Source organism: Microcaecilia unicolor, chromosome 8 (genome assembly GCF_901765095.1).
Source record: "Microcaecilia unicolor chromosome 8, aMicUni1.1, whole genome shotgun sequence".
Classification (NCBI taxonomy): domain Eukaryota; kingdom Metazoa; phylum Chordata; class Amphibia; order Gymnophiona; family Siphonopidae; genus Microcaecilia; species Microcaecilia unicolor.
The window spans coordinates 226,665,132-226,692,931 of record NC_044038.1 but is presented as its reverse complement, the minus strand read 5'-3'; the positions used below and the strand labels follow the sequence as shown (position 1 = coordinate 226,692,931).

The 27,800-nt window shown below is 43.8% G+C and overlaps 1 protein-coding gene across 4 annotated transcripts in view; it reads right to left on the bottom strand.

Moving 5' to 3' along the window:
* Positions 1–27,800, bottom strand: part of LOC115476932 (WAP four-disulfide core domain protein 12-like) — a 46,172-nt gene that overhangs the window by 7,662 nt on the left and 10,710 nt on the right. Inside the window, exon 1 of one of the 4 annotated variants that reach the window (XM_030213521.1) lies at positions 2,865–3,026. The exons of 1 other annotated variant lie outside the window; for it this stretch is intronic. In XM_030213521.1, the coding sequence (XP_030069381.1) occupies positions 2,865–2,949 (85 nt within the window). In that variant the 5' untranslated portion in view covers positions 2,950–3,026. Of the gene's footprint in view, positions 1–2,864; positions 3,027–25,859; positions 26,287–27,520; positions 27,659–27,800 lie in introns of those variants that run through there. 2 more of the 4 variants (XM_030213520.1, XR_003943242.1) reach the window with 2 other exon arrangements.

Sequence of the window (27,800 nt, the reverse complement as noted above, 5' to 3'; positions counted from 1 at the left end):
AGGTAAGACTCTGACACAGAGCTAACTTTCAAACCAAAAATAAAACAAACAGGCAGAACTTGGTGTATCAAACCTTGAAGTCTCAGCACCAGAACTATGGTGGATAAGTTTGTTGAAAAAGCCAGGTCTTAACTGCCAATTTAAGCTTCCAAATGGTTTATGTGCAGGGATGTGTCTTTCACTAAGTAACCTGTCAAAAACAGTGGCTTAGCTACAGGTTTGGCTTGGGTGTTCACAGGCCCACCCATTCTTGACATATGGTTTCTAAATATTGACACATCTAGAATTGCAAGAAGTATAAACATCTTTTTATGGATACTTTTTTAATTCATAGGGTGTGCTTAGATATAGTATTTGAAGTTTTATAATTGTTATAAATGCTATGTATTAAGCATAATGGTGTTGGTATTTGTAAGGTGAACCAGCGGACATTTTATTTTGGGGAACCTAAAGAATACATACATACTCTTATAAAAGTGACCAATATGGAATGTGATTTTCCTTAGCTTATTGTAGTGTTAAGAAATAGAAATCATGATCCGTGTAGAAACATTATGCTCACCTACCCTTACTCACATCTCTCCTACTCCCCTCACTCTTGCCCATGCCCCTCCGACTCATCTACCCCTCCAATTGCTCATTTACCCTTGCTCATGCTTCTCCTACTCCCCTCATCCCTGCATTTCTACATTCTTATGTCTTTTATTACTCCGATAACACTCAACTTATTTCTCTCCACCAATACTTTGTAATCCCAATTACTATGTAAGCCGCATTGAACCTGCTTTGAGTGGGAAAGCGTGGGGTACAAATGTAATAAATAAAAGGTTTATTTGTATTAAGAGATGTTCTTTGTATTTGATATTTTAGCTGACTGGTTTGTTCGTTTTGTGATACAGATTATAGTTATTTAATTACTACTACTACTATTTAGCATTTCTATAGCGCTACAAGGCGTACGCAGCGCTGCACAAACATAGAAGAAAGACAGTCCCTGCTCAAAGAGCTTACAATCTAATAGACAAAAAAATAAAGTAAGCAAATCAAATCAATTAATGTGTACAGGAAGGAGGAGAGAAGGGTAGGTGGAGGCGAGTGGTTACAAGTGGTTACGAATCTTGCATGGAATCTTGTCACTCTTTACGATTCCAGAATCTTGCTGTTCTTTGGGGTTCTACATGGAATGTTGCTACTCTTTAAGATTCTGCATGGAATCTTGTCACTCTTTAGGATTCCAGAATCTTGCTATTCTTTGGGGTTCTACATGGAATGTTGATACTCCTTGAGATTACTACTACTACTATTTAGCATTTCTATAGCGCTACAAGGCGTACGCAGCGCTGCACAAACATAGAAGAAAGACAGTCCCTGCTCAAAGAGCTTACAATCTAATAGACAAAAAAATAAAGTAAGCAAATCAAATCAATTAATGTGTACAGGAAGGAGGAGAGGAGGGTAGGTGGAGTCGAGTGGTTACAAGTGGTTACGAGTCAAAAGCAATGTTAATTCCTTTGTATGATCTATTTCAAAGACTGATCAACCCCTGATGCGAAACGTGGCCACATGGGGGTTATGTGATCACATCCTATTGTATGAATACATTTGCATCTTTTTAATCAAGAGACCTTGTTTTTGTGGTTTATTTTTGTCCTGTGTGCACACTCTTTATTAGGTGTATTTTGGCATAAGGATCTGTAACATACAGGACTTCCCAAATCTGCCCTGATTACTCCTCAGCAGACAAAAGTGGAGGCTAAACAAGGACGAATCCAACACTCCAGACTCCGTTCCTTTTATCTTGCTGCACCATATGCCTGGAATAGACTTCCTGAGCCGGTAGGTCAAGCTCCATCTCTGGCCGTCTTCAAATCTAAGCTAAAAGCCCACCTTTTTGATGCTGCTTTTAACTCCTAACCCTTATTCACTTGTTCAGAACCCTTATTTTATCATCCTCACTTTAATATTCCCTTATCTCTTGTTTGTCCTGTTTGTCTGTCCTAATTAGATTGTAAGCTCTGTCGAGCAGGGACTGTCTGTTCATGTTCAACTGTACAGCTCTGCGTACGTCTAGTAGCGCTATAGAAATGATAAGTAGTAGTAGTAGTAGTAGTCTTTGGGATTCCGGAATCTTGCTATTATTTGGGTTCCGGAATCTTGCTACTGTTTGGGATTCCGGAATCTTGTTACCCTTTGTCCTTATCCCTTATTTGTCTTGTTTCTCTGTCTTGATTAGATTGTAAGCTCTGTCGAGCAGGGACTGTCTCTTCCAAGTGTACAGCGCTGCGTACGTCTAGTAGCGCTATAGAAATGATAAGTAGTAGTAGTAATCCAACAATATTTTTTTTCAGGATATTAGCAATGAATCTGCTTGAGATCAGTTTGCACTTACTGTCTCCAGTGTATGCAAGTTGATCTCATGTATAGTCATTCTCGATATCATGAGAACCTTATTAGCTGTGACATCAACAAGACAGATATAGGAAGCCCTGTGATAATTGCAGATATTATTTCTTTTCATTTGCTGGAACAGGGAAAGAAAACAGCTCAGCTCAGCAATTAGTAACACTCACAAGAAATCATTTTTAAACAAATGTTAAACACCAGCTTTCAAAAGAAATTTGATCCATCTACAAGCAACGTTCTGAAGCCTCTGAAGGAGACTTTCAGAGCTGAACGTCAAAAGTAAGAACTTGCCAAAATCTTGGAAATTCTGGTTTGCTGCAAAAACAATCTGCTTTTGAAAATGAAGGTCCACATTGCCCATAGTTCATGAAAGCAATTCGTTCTTTCATGAGTAAAATGTGATGCCTTCACCAGCCAGGTCTAACACAATTCTGTTTCTGAAAAGTATCTGCTATACTCACCTTTACTAGGAAACGATGCAGAGTCCAGCTCGGTGCAGAAGGCGAGAAGCACCGACAGGAAGACGATTGAACCGATGGTCTTCATTGTGTCTCTAGAGTCTGATCCTCGCCACTGCTCGAAGCCCACATTTAAACACTGACATAGGTGGAACCAGGGATGAGCTGACAGGCACTTCTATTTAATAATTTTATCTTCTGGTGTCTCTGCCCATCATTAACGAAGGAGCCACTTCTGACACCTCCCCTGTCATGCTATTTCTGCACACATTCTGGAGTCATTTAAGGATTAAGGTAGAATTAAACAAACACAATTCCTGAGTACCTGTGTTTCCAAATGAGGATATCTGTCTGTTAAGTGAGAAACTTGTGTCACTGGAGCTCAACACACAGAAGCTGCTTAAATTCTGCTGAAAGAGCAATGCATTTGTTCTTACTTCAGGGACTAGAAAGTTTGCATAATCTGGCTACTTACTTCAAATGACAGCTCATCGCTGTTAAACAAAATGAGGAGACCCCCCCCCCACTCACACAAAACTTCCTGTTTTTTCCATTTCCTGAGAAGAGAGTGCACTTTATTTAAAGAAGGTGCACTGTTTTGGATAAAGGATGCACTCTTTCTGAAACATTGCACAGTCCATTCCTGATAGTGAACCATCATTAGAACATAAGAATAGCCATACTGGATCAAACCAATGGTCCATCTAGCATAGAATCCTGGTTCCAACAGTGGCCAAGCCAGGTCACAATACCTGGCAGAAACCCATGTTACCAATCCCAGGGCAAGCAGTGGTTTCCCCCTGTGTCTACCTCAATAACAAACTATAAACGTTTTCTCCAGGAACTTGTCCAAACCTTTTTAAACCCAAGTATGCAAACCAGAGTGGAGGAGTAGCCTAATGGTTAATACAGCAGATGTTGATCCCAGAAAACTAGGTTCAATTCCCACTGCAGTTCCTTGTGACACTGGGCAAGTCACTTAACCCTCCATTGCACCAGGTTTAAAATAAGTACCTATATATCTCTATATATAAAAGGCACCACCAACGTTCTAAATGAAGCTTCCAGCCGAAAGTGTGAAGGGGGAGAGATATCCGTTTTCCCCATGAGTGTCTGCCCCACCCTCGCAGTGAAGAAAAACACAGCAAAGCACGAAATCAAATCTCTCTCTCTGTAACAGTGAAGGACTCAGAGGGGGAGGGGAGAGAGGGCAGAAGCCCTCACTATCTCTGTAACACAAACACAGCAGGAAACTTAACACTGAAGGACTCGACTCCGAGGGGGGAGGGGACAGACAGCACAGGGGAAGGGAGAGAGGGCAGAGGGCAGGGACACACACACTCCCACATGCACACAGAAGAAAACCTTGCTAGCCCCCATTTCATTTGCATCAGAAATGGGGCTTTTTTACTAGTACTATATAAACCACTTTGATTGTAACTACAGAAAAGCAGTATATCAAGTCCCTTTCCCCAAAGAACTTAAATATGCAGTGAGTGAAAAAAATATTTTCTCCAATTTGTTTTAAAAGTATTTCCATGCACCTTCCCTGAGTGTCCCCTAGTCTTTGGAAAAATTCGATTCACCTCTACTCGTTCTACACCGCTCAGGATTTTGTAGACCTCAATCCTATCTCCCCTCAGCTGTCTCTTTTCCAAGCTGAAGAGCCCTAAACCTTTTAGCATTTCCTTATATGAGAAGAGGTCCATCCCCTTTATCATTTTGGCCACTCTTCTTTCTAATTCCACTATATCTTTTTTGAGGTACAGTGACCAGAACGGAACGCAATACTCTAGGTGAGGTTGCACCATGGAGCGATACAGAGGCATTATAGTATTTTCAGTTTTATTCACCATCCCTTTCCTAATTCCTAGCATTCTGTTTGCTTTTTTGGCCAACACACGCTGAGAAGAAGGTTACAGTGTATTGTCTACAATGACACCTAAATCTTTTTCTTGGGTGCTGACCCCCAAGGTGGACCCTAGCATCGGGTAACTATGGTTTGGATTATTCTTTCCAAGGTGCATCACTTTGCATTTGTCGACATTAACTTTCATCTGCCATTTGGACGTCTCCCAGTTTCCTAAGGTCTTCCTGCAATTTTTCACAATCCGCATGTGTTTTGACAACTCTGAATAGTTTTGTACCATCAGCAAATGTATTCACCTCACTTGTCATTCCATTTTCCAGATCTTGTATAAATATGTTAAATAGCTCCAGTCCCAGTACAGATCCCTGTGGCACTCCACTATTCACCCACCTCCGTTGAGAGAAATGGCCATTTAACCCTATCCTCTGTTTTCCGTCCAATACCAATTCCTAATCCATTGCCTCCTATTCCATTCACTTGTAAGTACCGTTCATGTGCATGCTATCAGGAAAGGAGTGCCCCGTTGTTTCAGAAATAGGGCACCCTTTTTCCGAAGAGTGTGTATTCAATGACTTTGCTACTGAGACAAAGAAAAAAATGGCCAAAGAAAATGATTGAAACAAACATTCTCAGAAATGACACAGGGAACAACAGAAAATTAAATCTTCTGACGGCCCATCCATATTACTTTTTGCTTTGGCCAACCGATTAATCAGATGCTGCTTTCAACATTCCATGCTGAGTAATTAGATTCATATTTGGGCCACAGCTGACCATCATTGCTTTCCACTTTTCTCTCATATCTTCACTTATGGACCCAAGGTCAGTCCAAGTGCAGTGACAGCCTTCTGATCAATGGGCATGGATTACAGTTCTCACTGTGGTCAGGCTAGGTCAATCCGTCTATCCATCTGAGGTGCCATAACTTCTCCCAACCCCCCCATACCTTTTATAGTCTTGCATTTCTTTGCTGGCAGTGAGCACTAACTCATGCCTGCTGCTCCTGTCAGCCCGGAGCCTTCCCTCCAATGCAACGTCCTGTTTCCACATAGGTGGGACCGGGAGGTTGCATCGGAGGGAAGGCTCTAGGTGGCATGTGAAGCAGGTATGAGTTGCTGCTAACAAAAAAAAGGCTTTAAAAGGTACAAAGAGAAGGGGGGCAAAGTTGAGAGATACCTGGTCACCTGGGATGGGGATGGGGGCAGGACAGGAGGGAGAGATGCTGGGTGGAGCTCTCATGCCTATCCACTTTAGGCTCAAGCCCACCCAAAATTGGGTGTCTGGCTCACCCCTGCTCCTGGCAAAGCACTGTGACTGCAGCGACTGAGCTAGGGAAGGTAGTGAAAGTAAGAGATACAGTATATCCCAGGTGGTTTTGAGAGAAGGGCTTAAGGCACTATGAATTGCTTTTTTTTTTTTTTTTGAATTCTACTAGAGATTCCACTGCAACTTAGCCATCTGTTAAAGGACAATAGGAAAGAAAGAGGAGAAAAGGAAATGCTGGCTTTATGCCCTGACTCAGGGCATTATCTCTCCACACCTGACATCATTGCGGAAACCCAGGCCAAAGTATCGGCCTGCTTATCCGACATTGCTGCCTGGATGTCCAACCGCCACCTGAAACTGAACATGGCCAAGACCAAACTTCTTGTCTTCCCACCCAAACCCACTTCTCCTCTACCTCCACTCTCTTTTTCGGTTGATAACACCCTCATCGTCCCCGTCTCATCTGCCCGCAACCTTGGTGTCATCTTCGACTCCTCCCTCTCCTTCTCTGCGCATATCCAGCAGATAGCCAAGACCTGTCGCTTCTTCCTCTATAACATCAGCAAAATTTGCCCCTTCCTGTCTGAGCACACCACCCGAACTCTCATCCACTCTCTCATTACCTCTCGCCTTGACTACTGCAACCTACTCCTCACTGGTCTCCCACTTAGCCACCTATCCCCCCTTCAGTCCATTCAGAATTCTGCTGCACGTCTTAGCTTCCGCCTGAACTGATACACTCATATCACTCCTCTCCTCAAGTCACTTCGTTGGCTTCCGATCAGGTACCGCATTCAATTCAAGCTTCTGCTACTAACCTACAAATGTACTCGATCTGCAGCCCCTCCTTACCTCTCAACCCTCATCTCCCCTTACGTTCCTACCCGTAACCTCCGCTCTCAAGACAAATCCCTCCTTTCAGTACCCTTCTCCACCACTGCCAACTCCAGGCTCCGCCCTTTCTGCCTCGCCTCACCGCACGCGTGGAACAAACTCCCCGAGCCCATACGCCAGGCCCCCTCCCTGCCAATCTTCAAATCTCTGCTTAAAGCCCACCTCTTCAATGTCGCCTTCGACACCTAACCTCTACACCTCTACCCAGGAAACCTAGACTGCCCCAACTTGACATTTCATTCTTTAGATTGTAAGCTCCTTTGAGCAGGGACCATCCTTCCTTGTTTATTTTGAACAGCGCTGTGTAACCCTAGTAGCGTTCTAGAAATGTTAAGTAGTAGTAGTAGTACTCCACTCATGATTCGTGCTCTTTCCTTACGTTCCATCTGTCCTCAACATCCTTCTGTCTGCTGAGTCCGTCAGTTAGACTGGAAGCTCCATGTAGCAGAAATTGTTCCCCTTTATATATATATCTGTAAAACACTGCATACAATTTGATCATTGTATTGTAGTATGTGCCAAAACCAGCTGGGTTTAAGCTAGAATCCCAAGGGAGTTGGTGTAAACAGTCATGTTAAAAGTATAATAAATTTTTTTTGAAAAGAAAAACTAAATAGTGCCTTTTTTTTAACAAAAAAGAGGGGAAGGTGTGTGTGTGTGTTTTTGTTTTTTAAACCCCCAAAGCTAAAGTACACATTTGACTGGGCCCTCAATTAGGGTCTATCCCTTAAAACAGTCTCCAAACAAAACCAACTGCAGATAAATCCATGTGAGCCCCTCCCCAGAGATAGGGGTGCACTAATAATTTAACTTCCACAGATATGCCTGAAAGTTCAGAGTACTCCATACTGTGTGGGTGGGGGTGGGGTCCCGGTTGGGATCCTCATTTTAAGGGTAAATCAGTGTGAAAGGGTGGTAGAGTCAGGAGTAATCTAATGAAATATATCTTTATAGAAAGGGGAGGTAAATGCAAGGAACAAAGTATCACAAACCATGTAAAATGAGTTTATCTTGTTGGGCAGACTGGATGGACCGTTCAGGTCTTTATCTGCCGTCATTTACTATGTTACTATACCTTCTCCAAACATGCACTGATCAGATCCAAATTTGGGGGGAAAGGTGAAGGAGAAACCTAGCATCTATCCTATGTAACTGACTTTGATCTAATAAAAGTGATGTCATTGTCAACAGGGTCCATCCATAAAGCATTAGAAATGCCAAGGTTTTCACTCCTTTCTATTTCTTAATATTAATCAGGAATCACAACTAATACATTAAACAGAAGCCAAACAGACTTTTATTTCATTAATTCATTCGGAGTCTATTTTGTTTTGTTTTTACCTTTTCTAGGACAGATTTAAGGCCAACCTGTAGAAACTGGCAATTCTTTCTGTTCCAGGCTTCTGCATCTCAGAGAGGGATGAAGTTTTGGGTTTTTTAAAGGGACTGCAGTAAGCAGGGCTTTTTTTTCCTGGGGGTACTAGCTCGACGGTACTGAGTACTGGCACCTATCCCATCACCTACTACAATTAACTCATGGTTTCCAAGTACTAATGAAAAAGACCACCCCAAATATCTACATAAAGAGTCCTTCCCCCCCCCCCCCCCCATGGGAAAAGCAGTGTCTTCATCCATTCCCCACAGCCCCATAGGGGAACATAGAGCAGAAGCATAGCCAAGTTGTGACGCCAGGGGGAGGGGAGAGGCACACGCATGTACTGTGTAGGTGTGATGGACTGCCTGAAAAATAGGTGCCATTGCTGTCCAAAGTCTGTTTGGGGGAGCGATCGCTCCCCTGGCACCCCACCTAGCTATGCCTCTGACATGGAGGTTCTACTGCGGGCACAGTCCGGCTTCGTGGAGCTTCCATTTGTTTGCACCTGTTCTATTTCTAATTCATGATCATTTATTTTGTACTTGATGAGGTTTCATACATGTTCTGCACATGTGACTAAGGTGTGGTATTTTCTGAGCTATGAGTTCTATTTAGAGCTTTGAAGCTGTCCAACTTGTTTTATTTTCGCAACAAGAGGTGTGCACCAGGGACTGCTGTATTGCAGTGTTGCTTTTATATAGACTCTGTTGCTGATTGCATGAGGCGTGGCCACTAAGGTGGCAGGTGTTTTGGGTCGCTCTGAGGCCCTTTTACAAAGGCGCGCTGAAAATTGGTGTGCGGTAGTTTGGGGGATTTCGGCATATGCAGAATCATTTTTCAGGGTGCCTGTAAAAAAGGCCTTTTCCTCCCAAAAATGGATGTACTACTACTACTACTACTTATCATTTCTAAAGCGCTACTAGACTGAACATGAAGAGACAGTCCCTGCTCGACAATCTAATTAGGACAGACAAACAGGACAAACAAGAAATAAGGGAATATGTGTGGGAAAATCAAAATTGCCACGCATCCATTTTGGTTCTCTGACCTTCCCGCCAGCCATAGACCTAGTGGTAAAGAATTTAGGTGGTAATGACCTACGCGCGTCAGATGCCATTTGATTGAAGAAGGCTGGCGGTGCAGTGTGGCATGGGAAGCCAGGGCAATTGTCTGGCTGCCACCCTCCTAATGCTGGCTCCAGAAAACATGCACTAATCTGTGCTTACCAGTCGTGCGTAAAAATTAGAATTCACACATAAAAATTAGAATTACCACCCAGGGCACATTTAGGGTCAGATTCAATACACGGCTATTGGGGACACACATGTCGAAGAAACTGCTTGCTCTGGGATTTGTACAATGGAACGTTGCTACTCTTTGGGGTTCTACATGGAATCTTGTCACTCTTTAGGATTCCAGAATCTTGCTATTCTTTGGGGCTCTACATGGAATGTTGCTGCTCTTTGGGGTTGTACATGGAACCTTGTCACTCTTTAGGATTCCAGAATCTTGATATTCTTTAGGGTTCTACGTGCAATGTTGCTACTCTTGGAGATTCTGCATGAAATGTTGTCACTCTTCAGGATTCCAGAATCTTGCTGCTCTTTGGGTTTCTACATGGAATCTTGTCACTCTTTAGGATTCCAGAATCTTGATATTCATTAGGGTTCTACGTGCAATGTTGCTACTCTTTGAAATTCTAATTGAAATGTTGTCACTCTTTAGGATTCCAGAATCTTGCTATTCTTTTGGGTTCTACATGGAATGTTGCCACGATTTCGGTTTCTGCCAGGTACTTGTGACCTGGCTTGGCCACTGTTTGGAAAACAGGATACTGGGCTAGATGGACCATTGGTCTGTGCCAGTATGAGCTCATTATCTCTGGCTTTCTTTCATATACACCCACCTCCTCCAGATCTCATACTCCCTGGCTCTACCTATTCTATTTCCACCAGTTCTTGTGCCACTGAATTTCTCTACCTCATGTTTTCACACAATCCCCTTCCCAAAATGGTTCTCATGTACTTCCTACTCTGTATTTCTCTCACACCCTCTAGTTCTGCAACCCAAGTCCTGGTCCTTTCACACCTGCAGTAAAACACATTGCAGCATGGACCTTGCCATACGGCCTATGTCTGCAACAGTGGCATAGCAATGGGGGCCTTGGGCCCCCTCTCGCTTTTTGCTCATGAACTGAACTTGTGCAAAGACTGCAGACACTGGCAGATGAAAAGGAGGAGAAAAAAAACACACAAAACTCCTGTATTTTATTCGCTGATGATAACATGCACCTATTCCATCACCTGCTATAACTAGCTCATGGTTTCCGAGTATTAATGAAAAAGACTACCACAAATATTTACATAGAGAGTCCTCCTCCCCCCCCCCCCCCCCCCATGGGAAAAGCAGTGTCTTCTTCTAATCCCTGCAGCCCCATAGAAGAACACGGAAATCTTCTTGGAGCGTCCAATTCACATTTGTTTGCACCTGGGGGAAGGTGGTGGAGAAACCTGGCATCTATCCTATGGAACTGACTTTGATCTAATTAAAGTGAGGTCATTGTCAACAGGGTCCATGCATAAAGCATTAGAAATGCCAAGGTTTTCACTCCTTTCCATTTCTTAATATTAATCAGAAATCACAACTAAATAAATTAACAGAAGCCAGACAAAGGGTTGCAGTAAGCAGGGCTTTTTTTCCCCAGGGGGTACTGGCTCGGCGGTACTGAGTACTGGCGCCTATTCCATCGCCTGCTATAATTAACTCACGGTTTCCAAGTATTAATGAAAAAGACTACCACAAATATTTGCATAGAGAGTCTTCCTCCCCCTCCCCCCATGGGAAAAGCAGCGTCTTCATCCAATCCCCACAGCCCCATGGGAGAACACAGAGGCCATATTGCAGGCAGAGCTTCCATTTCTTTGCACCTGATCTGTTTCTAATTTATGGTCATCTATTTTGTATTTGATGAGGTTTTATACGTGTTCTGTATATGTGACCAAGGTGTGGTATTTTCTGAGCTATATTTTTTGTGTAGAGCTTTGTAGCAGTCCAGCTTGATTTATTTTCACAACATGAGGTGTGGTCCAGGATCTGGTGTAATTTTTTTTTTTTAGTTACATTTGTACCCCACGCTTTCCCACTCATGGCAGGCTCGATGCGGCTTACATATTATATACAGGTACTTATTTGTACCTGGGGCAATGGAGGGTTAAGTGACTTGCCCAGAGTCACAAGGAGCTGCCTGTGCCTGCAGTGGGAATCGAACCCAGTTCCCCAGGACCAAAGTCCACCACTCTAACCACTGGGCCACTCAATGTGGCCGCGCAGGCTTCTGTGAGTCTGACGTCCTGCACATACGTGCAGGACATCAGACTCACAGAAACAGAAGCCTGCGCAGCTGCAAGGGCTGGCTTCTACATGGAATGTTGCTAGTGGAATAGCAACATTAACATTCCATGTAGAATGTCAAATAGTAGCAACAGAATCTCAATAGTAGCAACATTCCATCTAGAATCTCCAATAGTAGCAACATTCCATGTTGTTGTTACATTTGTACCCCGAACTTTCCCACTCATAGCAGGCTCAATGCGGCTTACATATTATATACAGGTACTTATTTGTACCTGGGGCAATGGAGAGTTAAGTGACTTGCCCAGAGTCACAAGGAGCTGCCTGTGCCAGCAGTGGGAATCGAACTCAGTTCACCAGGACCAGAGTCCACCACTCATTTGCAGTGCTGTCTTTACATAGATTCTGAGGCTGATTGCATGAGGCGTGGCCAAGATGGCGACAGGTCTTTTTGGTCACTCTACACCTTAAAGACAGCTCTGCATGTGAGTAACAGCACCTTTTTTTTACTGGAACAAAGCATTGGCAATAAGTGATCAGGAAACTGTAATGGCTTTGAAACACATGATTCCTGTGTCTTCACCAGCTCTGGCCAGTTTTCATTATAGGGCTTAATTGCTGAATATAACGTGGAGGGGCATAATCGAACGTCGCCGGCCAAATAGGTCGCCGGCGATCTATTGTGGCGGCGGCGCTACAGCTGGCCGGAACCGTATTATCGAAAAAGATGGCCAGCCATTTTTTTTCGATAATACGGTTTAGCCCAGCCAAATGGCTTGGATTTCGCCGGGTTTGAGATGGCCGGGTTTGTTTTTCAGCGATAATGAAAAAAAATACCGGCGATCTCCAACCCGGCGAAATCCAAGCCATTTGGTCGTGGGAGGAGCCAGCATTTGTAGCGCACTGGTCCCCCTGACATGCCAGGACACCAACTGGGCACCCTAGACATGTGGGTACAGTGGGTTTTGGAGGGCTCCCATTACCAGTACAAGTGTTACAGGTAGGGGGGGGGGATGGGTGTGGGTCCGCCTGCCTTAAGTGCACTGCGGTACCCACTAAAGGTGCTCCAGGGACAGGACTTGTTGCTGCTGTATAATCTTGGCACAGCAGTTGACACCTGAAGACTAATCTCTTTGAAAAAGTCCTTTATTTGAATAAGCACGTTTACTCACAGTTAACTGCAGATCACAGGTTGTGCCCCACGGGCAAAGAGTCTTCCTGGTACTGAGATTAGCAGTAGGTCAGAGCTGACAGAATGCTGAACAATGCCCTCTTTCAGCCACATTCAAGGTAAGAACTAAGTTCTCTAGCGTGGCTAACACATGAAAGGGATCTAAAAGTGGCTTACAAACATGGCCACTACCTCATGGGCTAACGGAAGTAAAACAGAGCACACTCTGACCCAGTTAGCAAGGGGAAAAGCACCATGGGAGTAGAGCCCAGTACCCTACACCCACCACAATGCATTGCTGATGTGACTCTGCAGTGCACCTAACAGAAAAGGTGTCACACTCACCCGAGAGCCACATCACAACCAAGGAAAGGCTGTCAGAGGATAGAACACATTCTGCTGTCATGGAGGTGGGTACAGCATTTGAGGCTCGCATACAGGCTGGCAAAAAAGGTTTTTAATTTTATTTTTTTAATGTGGGAGGGGGTTGGTGACTACTGGGGGAGTATGGGGAGGTCATCCCCCATTCCCTCCGGTGGTCATCTGGTCAGTTGGGGCACCTTTTTGAGGCTTGGTTGTGAAAATAAAAGGACCAAGTAAATCCGGCAAAATACCGCTTATCGCTGGGGTTTTTTTTTCTATTATCGGTGAAAGTCGGCCATCTGGTAGCCACGCCCGTCCATGTCCCGCCTTCGCTTAGCTGGCGACACGCCCCTTTGAACTTTCGCCGGCAAGGCGACAGGAAAGCGGCGATGCTGTCAAAAACGCAGCTTTTGATTATACCGATTTCGCCGCTTTTCCGAGATCGCCGGCCATCTCCTGATTTATGTTGGGAAATGGCCGGCGATCACTTTCGATTATAAGCTGGATAGTAACATAGTAGATGACGGCAGAAAAAGACCTGAACGGTCCATCCAGTCTGCCCAACAAGATAAACTCATATGTGCTACTTTTTGTGTATACCTTACCTTGATTTGTAGCTGTCATTTTCAGGGCACAGACCCTATAAGTCTGCCCAGCATTATCCCCGCCTCCCAACCACCAGCCCTGCCTCCCACCACCGGCTCTGGCACAGACCGTATAAGTCTGCCCAGCGCTATCCCCGCCTCCCAACCACCAACCCCGCCTCCCACCACCGGCTCTGCCACCCAATATGAGCTGACTTTTTATTTATTTCCAAAATATATGGACCACACAATCTACCATGCTCAGCGATACATGTCATTACATACGTGATAATCTCCTTTCCTCATGCACACTCAGCCAAACAAAGAATAACCTTAGGTACCCTTTTACAAAGCTGCAGTAACACTAATCTGTGTTTACCAGTCGTGCGTAAAAATTAGAATTCACACATAAAAATTAGAATTACCACCCAGGGCACGTGGTAGCTGGGCAGTAGTTCTAATTTGATGTGCGTTGTACATGCATAGGTGCCTAATTGCCTTATTTATTTATTACATTTGTACCCCGCGCTTTCCCACATCTAGCAGGTTCAATGCGGCTTACTTAGTAAATAGAATTACAGACTCTTGTGTGGTTTTAAGAATAAATGAATTGGATAAGGGAAGGTAAACCAAGATAGGATAGGCAAGAGGAATAGGGATTGGGTGGGGTATGGTACAGTGGCGTAGGAAGGGGGGGCGGTGGGGCGGTCAGCCCTGCGTGCACGTGCTGGGGGGGGTGTCGGCTCGCTGGTTCCCTGCTCTTTCTGCCCCGGAACAGGTTACTTCCTGTTCCGGGGCAGAGAAAGCAGGGAAGCAGCAGAGCCGATGCAGCTCCTGGTGACGTGCACTGGGGGCGGATCGGCCCTCCCGCCTGCCCCCCGCTGCTAGGTAGGCTGCGTTTTGGGGGGAGGGTGTGTTTCAGGGGGGGCGTGTGCTCCGGAGGGGGGGGCGCCATGCCTGCACCCGGGGGGGGGGGGTGCGCAGCGGTGACCCGCCCTGGGTGTCAGGCACCCTAGCTACGGCACTGGTATGGTAGGAAAGAATGGAGAAAAAAAGGCTGGGGGATGAGTATAAGGAGGTGGGGAGAAGGGATCTAGGGTGTAATCAATGTCGGAGTCATTATCAGTGTCAGACCAAAGTTAAGTGGGTGGGTTGATAAGATTAAGTTGGGTTGTTAGTAAAAGGCCTTAGTAAAAGGGCCCCCTAGCATGCCCTAAATACGAGCACACAATAAAAACTCTAGTGCACCGTAATAAAAGATCCCCTAAATAAACATCAACATTTCTTTTTTTGGCGCAGGGGGATAGCTAGAGGCAGAGAGTGGCGTGTTCTGCACTAACCAATTAGTTCAGCTACATTCAGTGGTGTGCAGAGCTGGTTACGTCCGGAGAAACAGCCTGTTGTTAAAAATTTACCAGCACACCCCTGGCTACATTGCCGTACACTAACCAATTAGCACGTGGGCCTTTACCACCTGCATAATGGCCACATGTTACTGGCACAATAAATGATTGGTCATTAATAATAAAAAAAGAATTCAGCCATTTTACCCCAACAGTAAAAATGGCCTTAGCATTTGGGAAACACCCACGTAAGGATGCACTTAATTTACTGCTGTTTGGTAAAAGGCAAACTGAAATGTTCTTAGACTCAGCTGATACCACTGATCCACGCATCCTTCCTATATCAAGAATACTTCCAGTTCCAAATCTTTTATTTATTTCCTACAGTGGTACAGTTTCTCCAATATCTGGGAAACTCTATTAGCAATTCAAATAGCTCAGATAGGAACAGCGGTCAATCCGAAACTCTCAGACTCACACAAGTCCATTTTGTAAAATTCAGCAGAACACAGGGTCCTGTTTACTAAGGTGCGCTGGCGTTTTTAGCACATGCTAAAAATGAGCACACGCTAACCATGTACAGACCAATAGGAATATTATGGGCATCTACATGGTTAGTGCTCGCTAATGCTTAGTGTGTGCTGAAAATGCTAACACGCCTGTACTGCAGCTTAGTAAATGGGTCCCACTGTCTCTACTTGCCTTCATTTGTTTTTCTCACTTTAAGAATATTCTTACTCTCATGGCATTAGCCCATTATCTACTCATTTGACCTTTCCTCAAAATAATAATGCACACACACACACACCAACTGCTTCCAAAGTACAATTCAGCTCCTAATCCCTGTCATACTTTCCATTACCTTCCCAGGATACTGGACTTTTGGCCACAGGTCTCTGTCCCAGCCCGTCTCTATGTTGTTATGGTATAAGCCAATCATCAGAATTAAATGTGTAGCATGATGTTGTGTTGGATCAGATACATATATATACACCAATATATTTGTGCAGCTTTTAAAAATATATATATTTGACACTGCAGCAGAACTGGCTTTCATTCCAAAAGCCCTCTTCCCTCTCCCTTTGGGGAATATTTAAAAGACATTTAAAAGACAAAGGTACTACTGACCTCACCTCCCCCTTTAACAAAAGACTCCTCAAGTAAGAGACTGCCTCAAGGCTAAATTGACTCTCTTCCTCTGATCAAAAAAGCCTGGCTGATCAACACAACAAATATAAAAGGTATCCAGTAGAGGCAAGGAGACAAGCAGGTGGGAAAGGTATGAAATACAGCTACTAAAAACAAAGGACACCTACTGGCCGCCCCAGACAAATCTTATCAGAATATCTATCACAGAGATTCAAGCAGGGGAAACCCTGCACTACAATAAACCATTTGTCAGTAAAATCCAGACAGCAAGTCTTGTGATGTCATAAGACATGAGACCAAGATACCACAATGCTTTGCAAATGCCCAAGGGTCGTGTGGAAACCAGGACAGAGATCCACATGGCATGTCTTCCTGCAGCTTGCAAGAGTATAAAAGATAGAAGCTGTTCCAGAAAAGCAGATGCTTCCCTTCAACTGCAACACAGATTCTTCTCTTCCTGGGACCTGTAGCCCACCTGCCTGCTATGAGGACCTCTTCTGCAAACATGTGCTTGCCTCATGCTGTTCATACTATGTAACAAGGACTTGTAAGTAACATAACTTTTGATCTAGACCTGCTACCTTGCCTTACTTAAGCACAAATTATCTGTAAAGATCTGTAAGTTAACCTACCTGTTACTTTGTTCTATTTTATGCACAAATTCTCTGTTCTAAGATCCTTTTAAAACCTACCTCTCGTGTGCAATTGTATATTAAATCAACCTTTTTGAAGCTAAAAATACGGTCTCTTTGTGTTCTGAGTATATGGTATCTTATATATATACTTAATTTATTTAATTTATTGCAATTATCACCTTTGGTGATTGGTGGAGAAATTAATATCCTAAAACTTATAAATACAGCACCTGCTCTTAAATTATAAACAGTAGCGAGTGCTCTAGAGCTCTTTCCCCCAAAATAAATGATTTCTTGTAACAATGTCAGCACTCGTGCATGCACAAAATATCTGGCCACTCTCCCCTTCGATGCGCATGAGCTCCAGCTTTCAGATTTGTGACCCAGACCTGGTCTGGCTTCATTACCGGTTCCTCTTCCCCAGCCAAGGCACTGCTCAACTCAAGTGCGCACTAACTAGCACTCAGATCTGGGTTCTGCCAGCAACACTCTCCAGCTCTGGAGCCTGAACAACCACCCATTCTTCTAAAATAAAATCCAGACCCACTGAGTCCAACACAACCAACTGCCCTCCAGCAGGTAAACAAAAATATATATATTTTAACCATAGGTTTACACTTGGGTTTTCCCTCTCATTTTCATCTGTGTATTTGTAATCTCATATTCCTTACTAGGTGATGGTCTGCCTGTGTAGTTGAGGTGAGGAACTCTGTTAACATGTAGATTCTGTGTAGGAGTCTCTAATAATCCATCTTGTTCTCTTTTTCCCAATCAGAAAACATAACTACTACTACTACTACTTAACATTTCTAGAGCGCTACTAGGGTTACGCAGCACAGTACAGATTAACAAAAAAGGACAGTCCCTGCTCCAAGGAGCTTACAATCTAATGGGCGAAATGTCATGTTGGGGCAGTCTAGATTTCCTGAATAGAGGTACGGTGGTTAGGTGCCGAAGGCGACATTGAAGAGGTGGGCTTTGAGCAAGGCTTTGAAGATGGGCAGGGAGGGGGCCTGGCGTATGGGCTCAGGGAGTTTATTCCAGGCATGGGGTGAGGCGAGGCAGAAAGGGCGGAGCCTTGAGTTGGCGGTGGTGGAGAAGGGTACTGAAAGGAGGGATTTGTCTTGAGAACGGAGGTTACGGGTAGGAATGTAAGGGGAGATGAGGGTAGAGATGTAGGGAGGGGCTGTAGCTCGAGTGCATTTGTAGGTTAAAAGGAGAAGCTTAAACTGTATGCGCTACCTGATCGGAAGCCAGTGAAGTGACTTGAGGAGAGGGGTGATATGAGTGTACCGGTCCAGGCGGAAGATAAAACGTGCAGCAGAGTTCTGAACGGACTGAAGGGGGGATAGATGGCTAAGTGGGAAGCCAGTGAGGAGTAGGTTGCAGTAGTCAAGGCGAGAGGTAATGAGAGAGTGGATGAGAGTTCGGATGGTGTGCTCAGAGAGGAAAGGGCGAATTTTGCTGATGTTATAGAGGAAGAATATATTAGTATTCTAGACTATTTAATTACAAAGGAATATAAGAATTGCCATAAGTACCTAAGTATTGCCAAACTGGGACAGACGGAAGGTCCATCAAGCCCAGCACACTGTTTCCAACAGTGGCCAATTCACGTCACAAATACCTGGCAAGATCCCGAAAAAGTTCAATACATTTTATGCCGCTTATCCCAAAAATAAGCAGTGGATTTTCCCAAGTCAATTTAGTACATAAGTACATCCTATATAATAAAAGCACCTCCAACATTCTGAAGCTGACTGTGTGGCAGTGTAGGGTTCATAAGTCTGTAGTTCAGTGTTTCATTGGCTCTCACTGTCCCCGCCCTCACGTCGAGGAAACGGAATGCTGCACAGTTGCCAAGCAAACAAACACGACGTCACAGGAACGAAGAACCAATCAGACAGAACGGAACTTGGAGGAGGGAAGTGGAGTGGGTTGAATCTCTAACAAACCGTCATATACAGGGAGGTACGAACATCAGTGGAGGCAAGTGCACAGAACGGAAGGGAAGACAAACATTTAATCACTTTGTCACTCACACACATCACACACGCACACACAGACACACACACACACACTCAATCACTCTGTGTATCTCTCTCTTACACTGTCTGTAAAACACACTGTCACTCTCAGTCTCTCACATGGGCAACTGTCTGTTGCATTCTCACGAGTAAGGAGCTCTTCTGATGTGATTGTTAAACTGATTGAAGGGCCTGAACAAGGAAAACATTTACCACATTGTAACACAGTTTACACAAAAAATATTGTATATAAAGAAATCTTACACATGTAAACAACAATTATATTCAGAATACAGCCGTGGAAACATTAATGGCAGGAACTCATTACATTGCTAGCGCCCGTTTCATTGCGTTAAGAAACGGGCCTTTTTTACTAGTAAGTACATAATAATGGTCTATGGACTTTTCCTTTAGGAAGCCATCCAAACCTTTTTTAAACTCTGCTAAAACTAACTGGTTTTACTACATTCTCTGGCAACAAATTCCAGAGTTTAATTACACACCGAGTGAAGAAATATTTTCTCCAATTTCTTTGTTTATTTATTCAGTTATTCAAAATATTACAAGAAACTTCTTGTATAGAAAGTATCATCAAATACATATAAAAAGTTAACTTGAAAAAACAGGAAAAGTAAAATAATTCACTTTTTCATAAGAAATTGATGCTCAAGTCCATAAATCGGGAATCCAATATCATAGTAGATGACAGCAGAAAAAGACCTGCACGGTCCATCCAGTCTGCCCAACAAGATAAACTCATATGTGCTAGTTTTTGTGTATACCTTACCTTGATTTGTACCTGTCTTTTTCAGGGCACAGACCGTATAAGTCCGCCCAGTACTATCCCCACCTCCCAACCACCAGCCCCACCTCCCACCACCGGCTCTGGCACAGACCGTATAAGTCCGCCCAGCACTATCCCCGCCTCCCACCCACCAGCCCCAGCACAGACCATATAAGTCTGCCCAGCACTAGCCCCGCCTCCCAACCAATATGTAGGAAAACAAATGGAGAAACAGCAAGAAAAAATAAACATTGGGTATCACATTTCACTAAGTGGAGTTGCCTTATTTCTTTATCGCTTATCCATTTTTGCTGAGGCTATAAGTGTCGATACATGAGCAGGTTCCATAAATACATATTTTTCCCCCCAAGTCTTACTATGCATTTGTAGGGGTATCTTAAAAAAAAAGGTGCCCCAGTTCTTATGAAACTAATAATTTTCTTTTCACCGACCCCATGAAACTTCAAGAATTTGTAATTGCTAAAGAAAGTTTGAGAAATCCCTCTGGGGCAGTTAACCAGAATAATGCTGCTGTTTGATTGTAAAGTTGGTTAACCTCTGTTCTAAAATTTAAGATGATATTGTGTTTAAGTTAATTTCTGATTCTTGGATCTCACTGGTAGTGGTCTATGAAAATGAGAACATTTTCTTGTATGTTAATTTTTTTTTTTTTTTTAATGATTTAATTTCCTATAATTTCTCTTATTGCGTTCCTTTGTGAATGTTATAAATTAAAACTAATAAAGAAATTTAAAAAAAAAAAGGTGCCCCCCACATGCAAAATTTCAGGCTTAAGGACTAAGAATTGTTTCCTCCGCCGTCTGGTCTCCTTAGAGACATCAGGAAACAAAAGGATTTTAAAACCTAAAAGAGGCTTTTCTTTATTACGGAACAACATGCGGAAAATCCAATTCTTATCTGGCAATAGTGCAACTGTCGCCACCAAAGTAGCGGCTGATGCAAGTTCAGAGTCAGTAGTCTCAAGCAAAAGAGAAATGTCTATCGGCTTTTCAGTTGTCCGATTCAGGTCTTTCCCAGGGATATAATAAGCCAAGGAAAAAGGTGGAAAGTTCTGTTCAGGTATATTCAAAGTTTCACACATATAGCGTTTTAACATCTCAAGAGGGGCTACATTTTGTATTCTAGGAAAGTTAACAAATCTCAGATTATGGTTTTTAGTATAATTATCACCTAAACTAAATTAGGAATTTTTTCAAACTCATATAGCAATATAATAAACACACAAAATGTTTGAAAATATCAAATGCCAAATGAGTGAGTCTCCCTCTGTGCAAAGAATTTAAAATTATAATTCCTATTGTTTTACTGACTTAACAAAGGACCTCAAATCTCCTACGCTCTTGAATTTAGGGGGAGGTGCCTTGGATTGATTTTTTGATTTACAACTACGAGGGTCAGATTTGGGTTCATTATTATAAATTTGCGATTTAGTCTAAGTGGGTGGCCTCACTGTGCTATATAGACAGTGAGTTTTTTTAGATCATTCGGTTTTCTCACGTTAAGGTGAGTTTTTTACGTCTGGTCTGTTTTCCTTCTGTTTCTTCTCCCACCGGGACCTGTGATAGTAATTGACTCCTTATAAAGATGGGGTTAAGATTTATACTTGCAGACTAAAGTTTGCAGTAGTTTCCCCAGTAGGAGATTTGAGGTCCTTTGTTAAGTCAGTAAAACAATAGGAATTATAATTTTAAATTCCTTGCACAGAGGGAGACTCACTCATTTGGCATTTGATATTTTCAAACATTTTGTGTGTTTAGTATAATTATCAAACATTTCAGTTTTCATCCTAAGACTGGTCAGATCTTTTATCATCATAGATTGTGTTGTTTCAAAATTCAAAACCTTTTGATCTAATTTTTCCTCCAATTTTCCAAGTTTATCATCTAAAACTTTAATCTCCTCTTCTTTTTCTTGTAAATCAGTTTCCAAAGTTTTTATTTTTGGTAACATCTCATGACTTTGTTTCAGGAAAAATTGTCCCAAGTTAGATACCAAATCCCATAAAGTATCTAGAGTCACTTCTTTTGGGTTTTCTACTAACGCTTTAGGTATTTCTAACCTTATAGAAGACTGTTCAAAGATCACACTGTCCCTCAGCTCCTCTCCCCTCACTCAGTGGCGTTTCCATGGACAAACTGCCCTCCATTCCTTGCTCCGATGTTAACAGAGCTTCCTCTCGACGTTCTTCTGGGCCCTCAACACCTTCCGGAGTGGATCCTGTCGATCCAAGGAGGAAGGAACTCGCGCCAATCGGCTGGGGAGGTGGTGAGCGCATAGCGGGGATTAGAGTAACATCAAGGCCAACGGAAGCCGAATTCTCCAGATCGCCGGCGTTCCCAGCTGGCAGCATTCCACTATCACAAACAGCTCCCGGCGGTCTCAAGAACTGGTCAATAGGACCAGGCAATGAAGGGGGTAGAGGGGAAGCTCTAGCCGCTACTCTCCCTCGATGTTTCGGCATTATCTCTACAATGGTAAGATCGAGACCCGCAGCATCTTAGTGAGATGCAGCCATCTTGGATTCCCCCTTCTCCAATTTCTTTTAAATGTACTACTTTGTAGCTTCATTGCATGCCCCCTAGTCCTAGTACTTTTGGAAAGAGTAAACAAGCGTTCCACTCCACTCATTATTTTTAGACCTCTATCATATCTACCCTCGGCCATCTTTTCTCCAAGCTGAAGAGCACTAGCCGCTTTAGCCTTTCCTCATAGGGAAGTCATCTCGTCCCCTTTATCATTTTCGTTTTCCTTCTCTGTACCTTTTGTAATTCCACCATATGTTTTTTGAAGTGCGGTGACCAGCACACAGTATTCAAGGTGCAGTCTCACCATGGAGCGATACAAAGGCATTATAATATCCTTATTTTTTTTCCATTCCTTTCCTAATAATACCTAACATTCTATTTGCACACTGAGCAGAGGGTTTCAACGATGATGCCTAGATCTCTTTTCTGGTCGGTGACTCCTAATGTGGAACCTTGCATTATGTAGCTACTAGTAAAATAGGCCCGTTTCCGACAGAAATGAAACGGGCGCTAGCAAGGTTTCACACCCCTCTTCCTCCCTCCCTCTCTCTCCTCCGAGTTCCAGCCCCCTCCCCTCCGAGTTCCATGCCCCCCTACCTCCCTCCCTCCCTCCCTCTCCTCCGAATTCCAGGCACCCCTCCCCTCCGAGTTCCAGGACCCCCCTCCCCTTCGAGTTCCAGGACCTCCCCTCCTCTCCAAGTTCCAGGACCCCTCCCCTCCCCCCTCCTCTCTGAGTTTAAGGACCCCTTTCCCTCCCCTTCCCTCTGAGTTCCACGCCCCTCCTCTCCTCCGAGTTCCAGAACCCCGCGCTTCCTTCCCTCCCTCTCTCTCTCTCCCCTCTGAGTGCAAGCACGACCTGTCCTCCGGCAGCCCCTCGCCTTCCTAAGTGCCGGCAGTAATTTAAAAATTCTTATCTCGGGGTCCGGTGTCAGCAGTGAAGTTGAGTGGCGCTTCAGACTGCCTTCCCATCTGTCTCAGCTCTGCCTCTGGTCCCGCCCTCAATTCCTGTTTCCAGAAGGGCGGGACCAGAGGCAGAGCTGAGACAGATGGGAAGGCAGTCTGAAGCACCGCTTGCCTTCACTGCTGACGCCAGACTCCGAGGTAAGAATTTTTAAATTACAGCTGGCACTTAGGAAGGCAAGGGGCTGCCGGAGGACAGGTCATGCTTGCACTCGGAGGGGAGAGAGAGAGAGGGAGGGAGGCGCGGGGGCGAGGAACTCGGAGGAGAGGGGGGGCGTGGAACTCGGAGGGAGGGAGGGGGCTGCAACTCAAAGGGGACGGGGGCATCCTGCAACTCGGAGGGGAAGGGGCTGGAACTCGGAGAGGGGGAGGAGGAGAGGGGGACCTAGAACTTGGAGGGAGGATGGGGAGGAGGGAGGGGGCGATTCTCTACTCACCTCCAACGTTCTGTGGCTGGCTGGTGCTGGCTTCCTTTCCCTCTCACTGATCCGCCCTCTGACATCATCGCCAGGGCGGACCAATGGGAAGTGTGTTACGAACCTAGGCATCCAGACGGAGGGGCAAATTATTATATAGGATAGGTCGGGTTCTTCTTTCCCACAAGCATCAATTTACACTTGCTCACATTAAACGTCTTCTGCCATTTCGATGCCCAGTCTCCCAGTCTTGTAAAGTCTTCTTGTAGTTTTTCACAATGCTCTTGCGATTTAACAACTTTGAATAACTTTGTGTCATCAGCAAATTTAATTACCTCACTATTTACTCCCATCTCTAGATCATATTGGGTCAGACTAAATGTCCATCTAGCCCAGTATTCTGTTTCTAGCATTGACCAATTCAGGTCACAAGTACCTGTCAGGATTCCATGCCGTTTACCATCAGGAAGAAGCAGTAGCTTTTCCCACATGTTCCTTAATAACAGGTTACAGACTTTTCCTCCAGGAATTTGTTCAAACCTTTCTTTAAACCAGTGCTGACTTTTCATAGGTAGAGCTGGTGTAGTTTCAGTTGTCAGAATTAGTGCTGGCATGATATAGTGAGCTTCTGAGAGTTTGTTGGTATGTTTTTCTGCTATCTGAGGACCTTTTATTTGAAATATGAGTTGTGAGAGGCAACGTCAGGAAGGATATATGAAATAGTAGCTGTTATTTCACCTCCAGTCCTTTTGACACAAGAGTAAATAAGGAATTTTCTAGATTTGACTGTAGTGGGACAAGGCACACCTGGCAGGTCTAGACATAGAAACTGAGCAGAAAAACATGGATCACCCTGGGAAGGAGAAGTTGCTGGGGGCAAGCTCAGGCAATTTGAAAGTACTGCAGCAAGACAAAGCAATGGGGTGGGAATTGTGAATCATCCCACCCTGAGGGAGCCCTTGTTCTGGTGCTGGAGTGGAGAAGTAGCTTAATAGTTACCACAGTGGCCTGAGAACTGGGGAGGAACTGGGTTTGATTCCCAATGCAATTCCTAGTGACCTTGGGCAAGTCACTTGAGGAGCGTTTTACTAAGGGTTTGTGCACACTAATGGATATTACTGTTTGCTAAGTAACCCATTTACGCCAACTAAAACCTGGTGTAAACTTCCACGCCTAACTTAAGCATGGATCTGGCATATTCTATAATAGGAATGCCCACATCCCGTCATGCCCCTCCCATGGCCACACCCCCTTTTGAGATCTGCGCATTAGAATATACATACACCACTTTACAGAATTCACTTAGAAAGTTGTACGTGTAAATTCTAATTAGTACCAATCAGTGCAGACAATTGATTGATATTAGCCAATTATAAGCACCGATTGGCTAGTTAATCAATTAAGTCACGCGTGTAGTTTGGCCTCACTGTCAAATTTGCGTGTGCAACTTTAGTTATCATATATAGAATCCAGGCCTAAGTTAGTTTTGTGCAGACTGATGACCACCAGCTCTTCAAGAAATCCTTAAGGACATTTTTATTCCAGAAAGCTTACCCCACTGCCAACACCAAGTCCTAACCTTCCTCACATCGACTGTACCCGCATGACCACCGACTGTACCTACCTCATGTACCCTTGTACCAGCCTCGTGATGCACCCTGGTCTTATCCTCATGTTCTTACCCCTCCCTTTGATTCCTTGAATCTGTACCCTCCCAGAATTGTATCCTTTTGTAATTTTGTAAGCCACATTGAGCCCGCTGTTGTGGGATAATGCGGGGTATAAATGTAGCTAAATAAATAAATAAATACAAACTAGTGATTGCTCACACTACTGCATTTATGCACAAAAGTGGACATTTATATGTGTGGATCAAAGTGTTCTATAAATTTAAGTGTTATAGAATGAGGGGTCTATTCGCTCAAGTAATCTTGTAAGTTTTCATCAAACTGTACGATATACACACAGAAAAATTGAAGTGGCTACATGTCATAGTGGATGTTCCCAGGGACAGACAATGGGCAAATCGGAGCCAGGATGGAAACTTATGCATTATTCACACTTTTACACGGACAGAACTATGCATGCCTTGGAGCGGTGTAAATTATACACCTGCTTTCTCTAAGGTTTATAAAGGCAACATATCCATTTATGTGTCTTGATAGCCTGGGTGCCCTGTCATAAAATTACCCCCATTACTCACAGCAACATCCCTGTAAGTAAATCTGAGCCCAGCAAAAGAAACTGCAGGCAAATGAGCAGACTTCATCGTTCAAGCTTTTTATTCTGACAATAATTGAACAGCTCTCTGTATACATATGTTTTAAGTTTTATCTGAACTTTAATCTGTTGGGGTTTTCTTCAGTTGTGTAAGTTTCACTGCATCAGAAAACACCTCATTTGCACAATACAAACAGGATTCAAATATGGTCATTTTTTCAGACCAAACACATTAATGGTATACAGTACACAGCAGTGATCAATTTACAGCCACAACATCAGGATTTGCCTTTACAGCTCTAATGAGCTGCTGAAATGGAGCAGATGGTAATACAGATGTTAATGATGTTCCTGGATTTTCCACATACTGTATGTTCCATAAGTGAGATCCATGTCAGAAAAAGGTGAAATTCCATGCATTCCCTTGTGCCAGAGCTGAAAAGGCAGGCATCTATCTATATCATAGTTAATCTGTAAAGACAAATCAGAGACTATCAAGTAACTGTATTCACATTCCCGTTTCTCTGTTTCTCTCCTGTCTTCTTAATACTCCCTTTTGATGGTCTCAGAGTTCCCAGAACACACAAAACTGGAATCTTTGGAGGCTGTGCTGCTTTTATGGATCTGTGACAAAACAGTGGGCCTGTAAAACTGTATTATTTCTTGAAGTGTATTTTTCTAGTTTGGTCAGTAGGAGGTGCATGTTTATGTTTAAATCTGTTAGAGAGACCTGACTGTTCCCTCTTTAGTTAACACAGATGAGAGGTAACCTGCAGTGAAGTGGCCAGCTATTTTTAAAACTTGTTGTTCTGGGCTCTGATTGACCCAGGAGCTCAAAATTAATCTAGGATACACTGGCTTTTTCTACAGTCTCAGCATGGAAGTAGAGAGAGAAAGACCTCTTTACTCAGACCCTGTGAACAGTTATATTTGATAACCTGTGAGCAGCTACATTTCCTATATTTCCTAGGCACTATTCAGGTAGTGAACAAATGTTTAGATAGTTCTATAATTGATCCATATTCAGTTACCCGTTACTATGTGCTGTTTTTGTTCCATCTGTTTTTATGGTTCACTGTTCAATATTTTTCGTGACAATAAACATTTTTAATTTATTGCCTCTGCTTGTCTGTACTGACTAAGGATCTTAGTGGTTTGTGTGTTGGGTCTATGGGTGCTTTCTAGGAACTGTGGGACCACTGGGAGTGTGGCCCAGTAACCTAGGAATCACTAGGGATAATTTGAGAGCGGGAGACTCGCCCAGAGGTGGTTGGGACCAGTCGGTGGGAGGAGGGTGATAGTGTAGAGCAGGGTGATACTGTAGAGCACAAGCGGCAGGTGCAGGCGGACCTGAGCTGTGCTGGGGATAGACCTTCTAAGTGGCCGCGGGGTAGGCTCAGGCAAGTGGCTATGCATTTTCTAACAGGATCATGTTAAGATGACCTGTTTGAGCTTTTCCAACCACACAGAGATCTTAAGTAGATCTGACCACACCACACAGCACACATATACAAGACAATTAAGAATGTGACAGATTTACTGGAAAAAAAAGCTGTTAAATCTAATGTTCTAGAAGCTTCAGCAAAAATTGCACAATCCAGAGCCAAATTTTAACTGTCCTTTATAACTCAGGATATTTGTACCCCTAATATTTAGGAACTCAGTATCCCATAAAATCAATCAATAACAATAATAATGCTGATATCTTAGTTTGTGGCCCAGCATGAACGCCCACAGATGGGACAACACTTGTCAGCTCCTTTGCATTCAAAGTCTTTGCCGCATTCAGTCTGAAGAGGCAACGCGCACTTGGCGTTTACCATTGGGCACTCACCAGGTTTATCTGGGCGGGGGGGGGGGGGGGGGGGGGGGAGAAAGTCACATCATTAAAAGCCTCTTTCTGTGTGGCTGTGTAGTTCTCAAATCCTTGACAACAACCAACCAACACAGACGTTTAGGAACAAGTTTACGAAAAGGATAAGGTT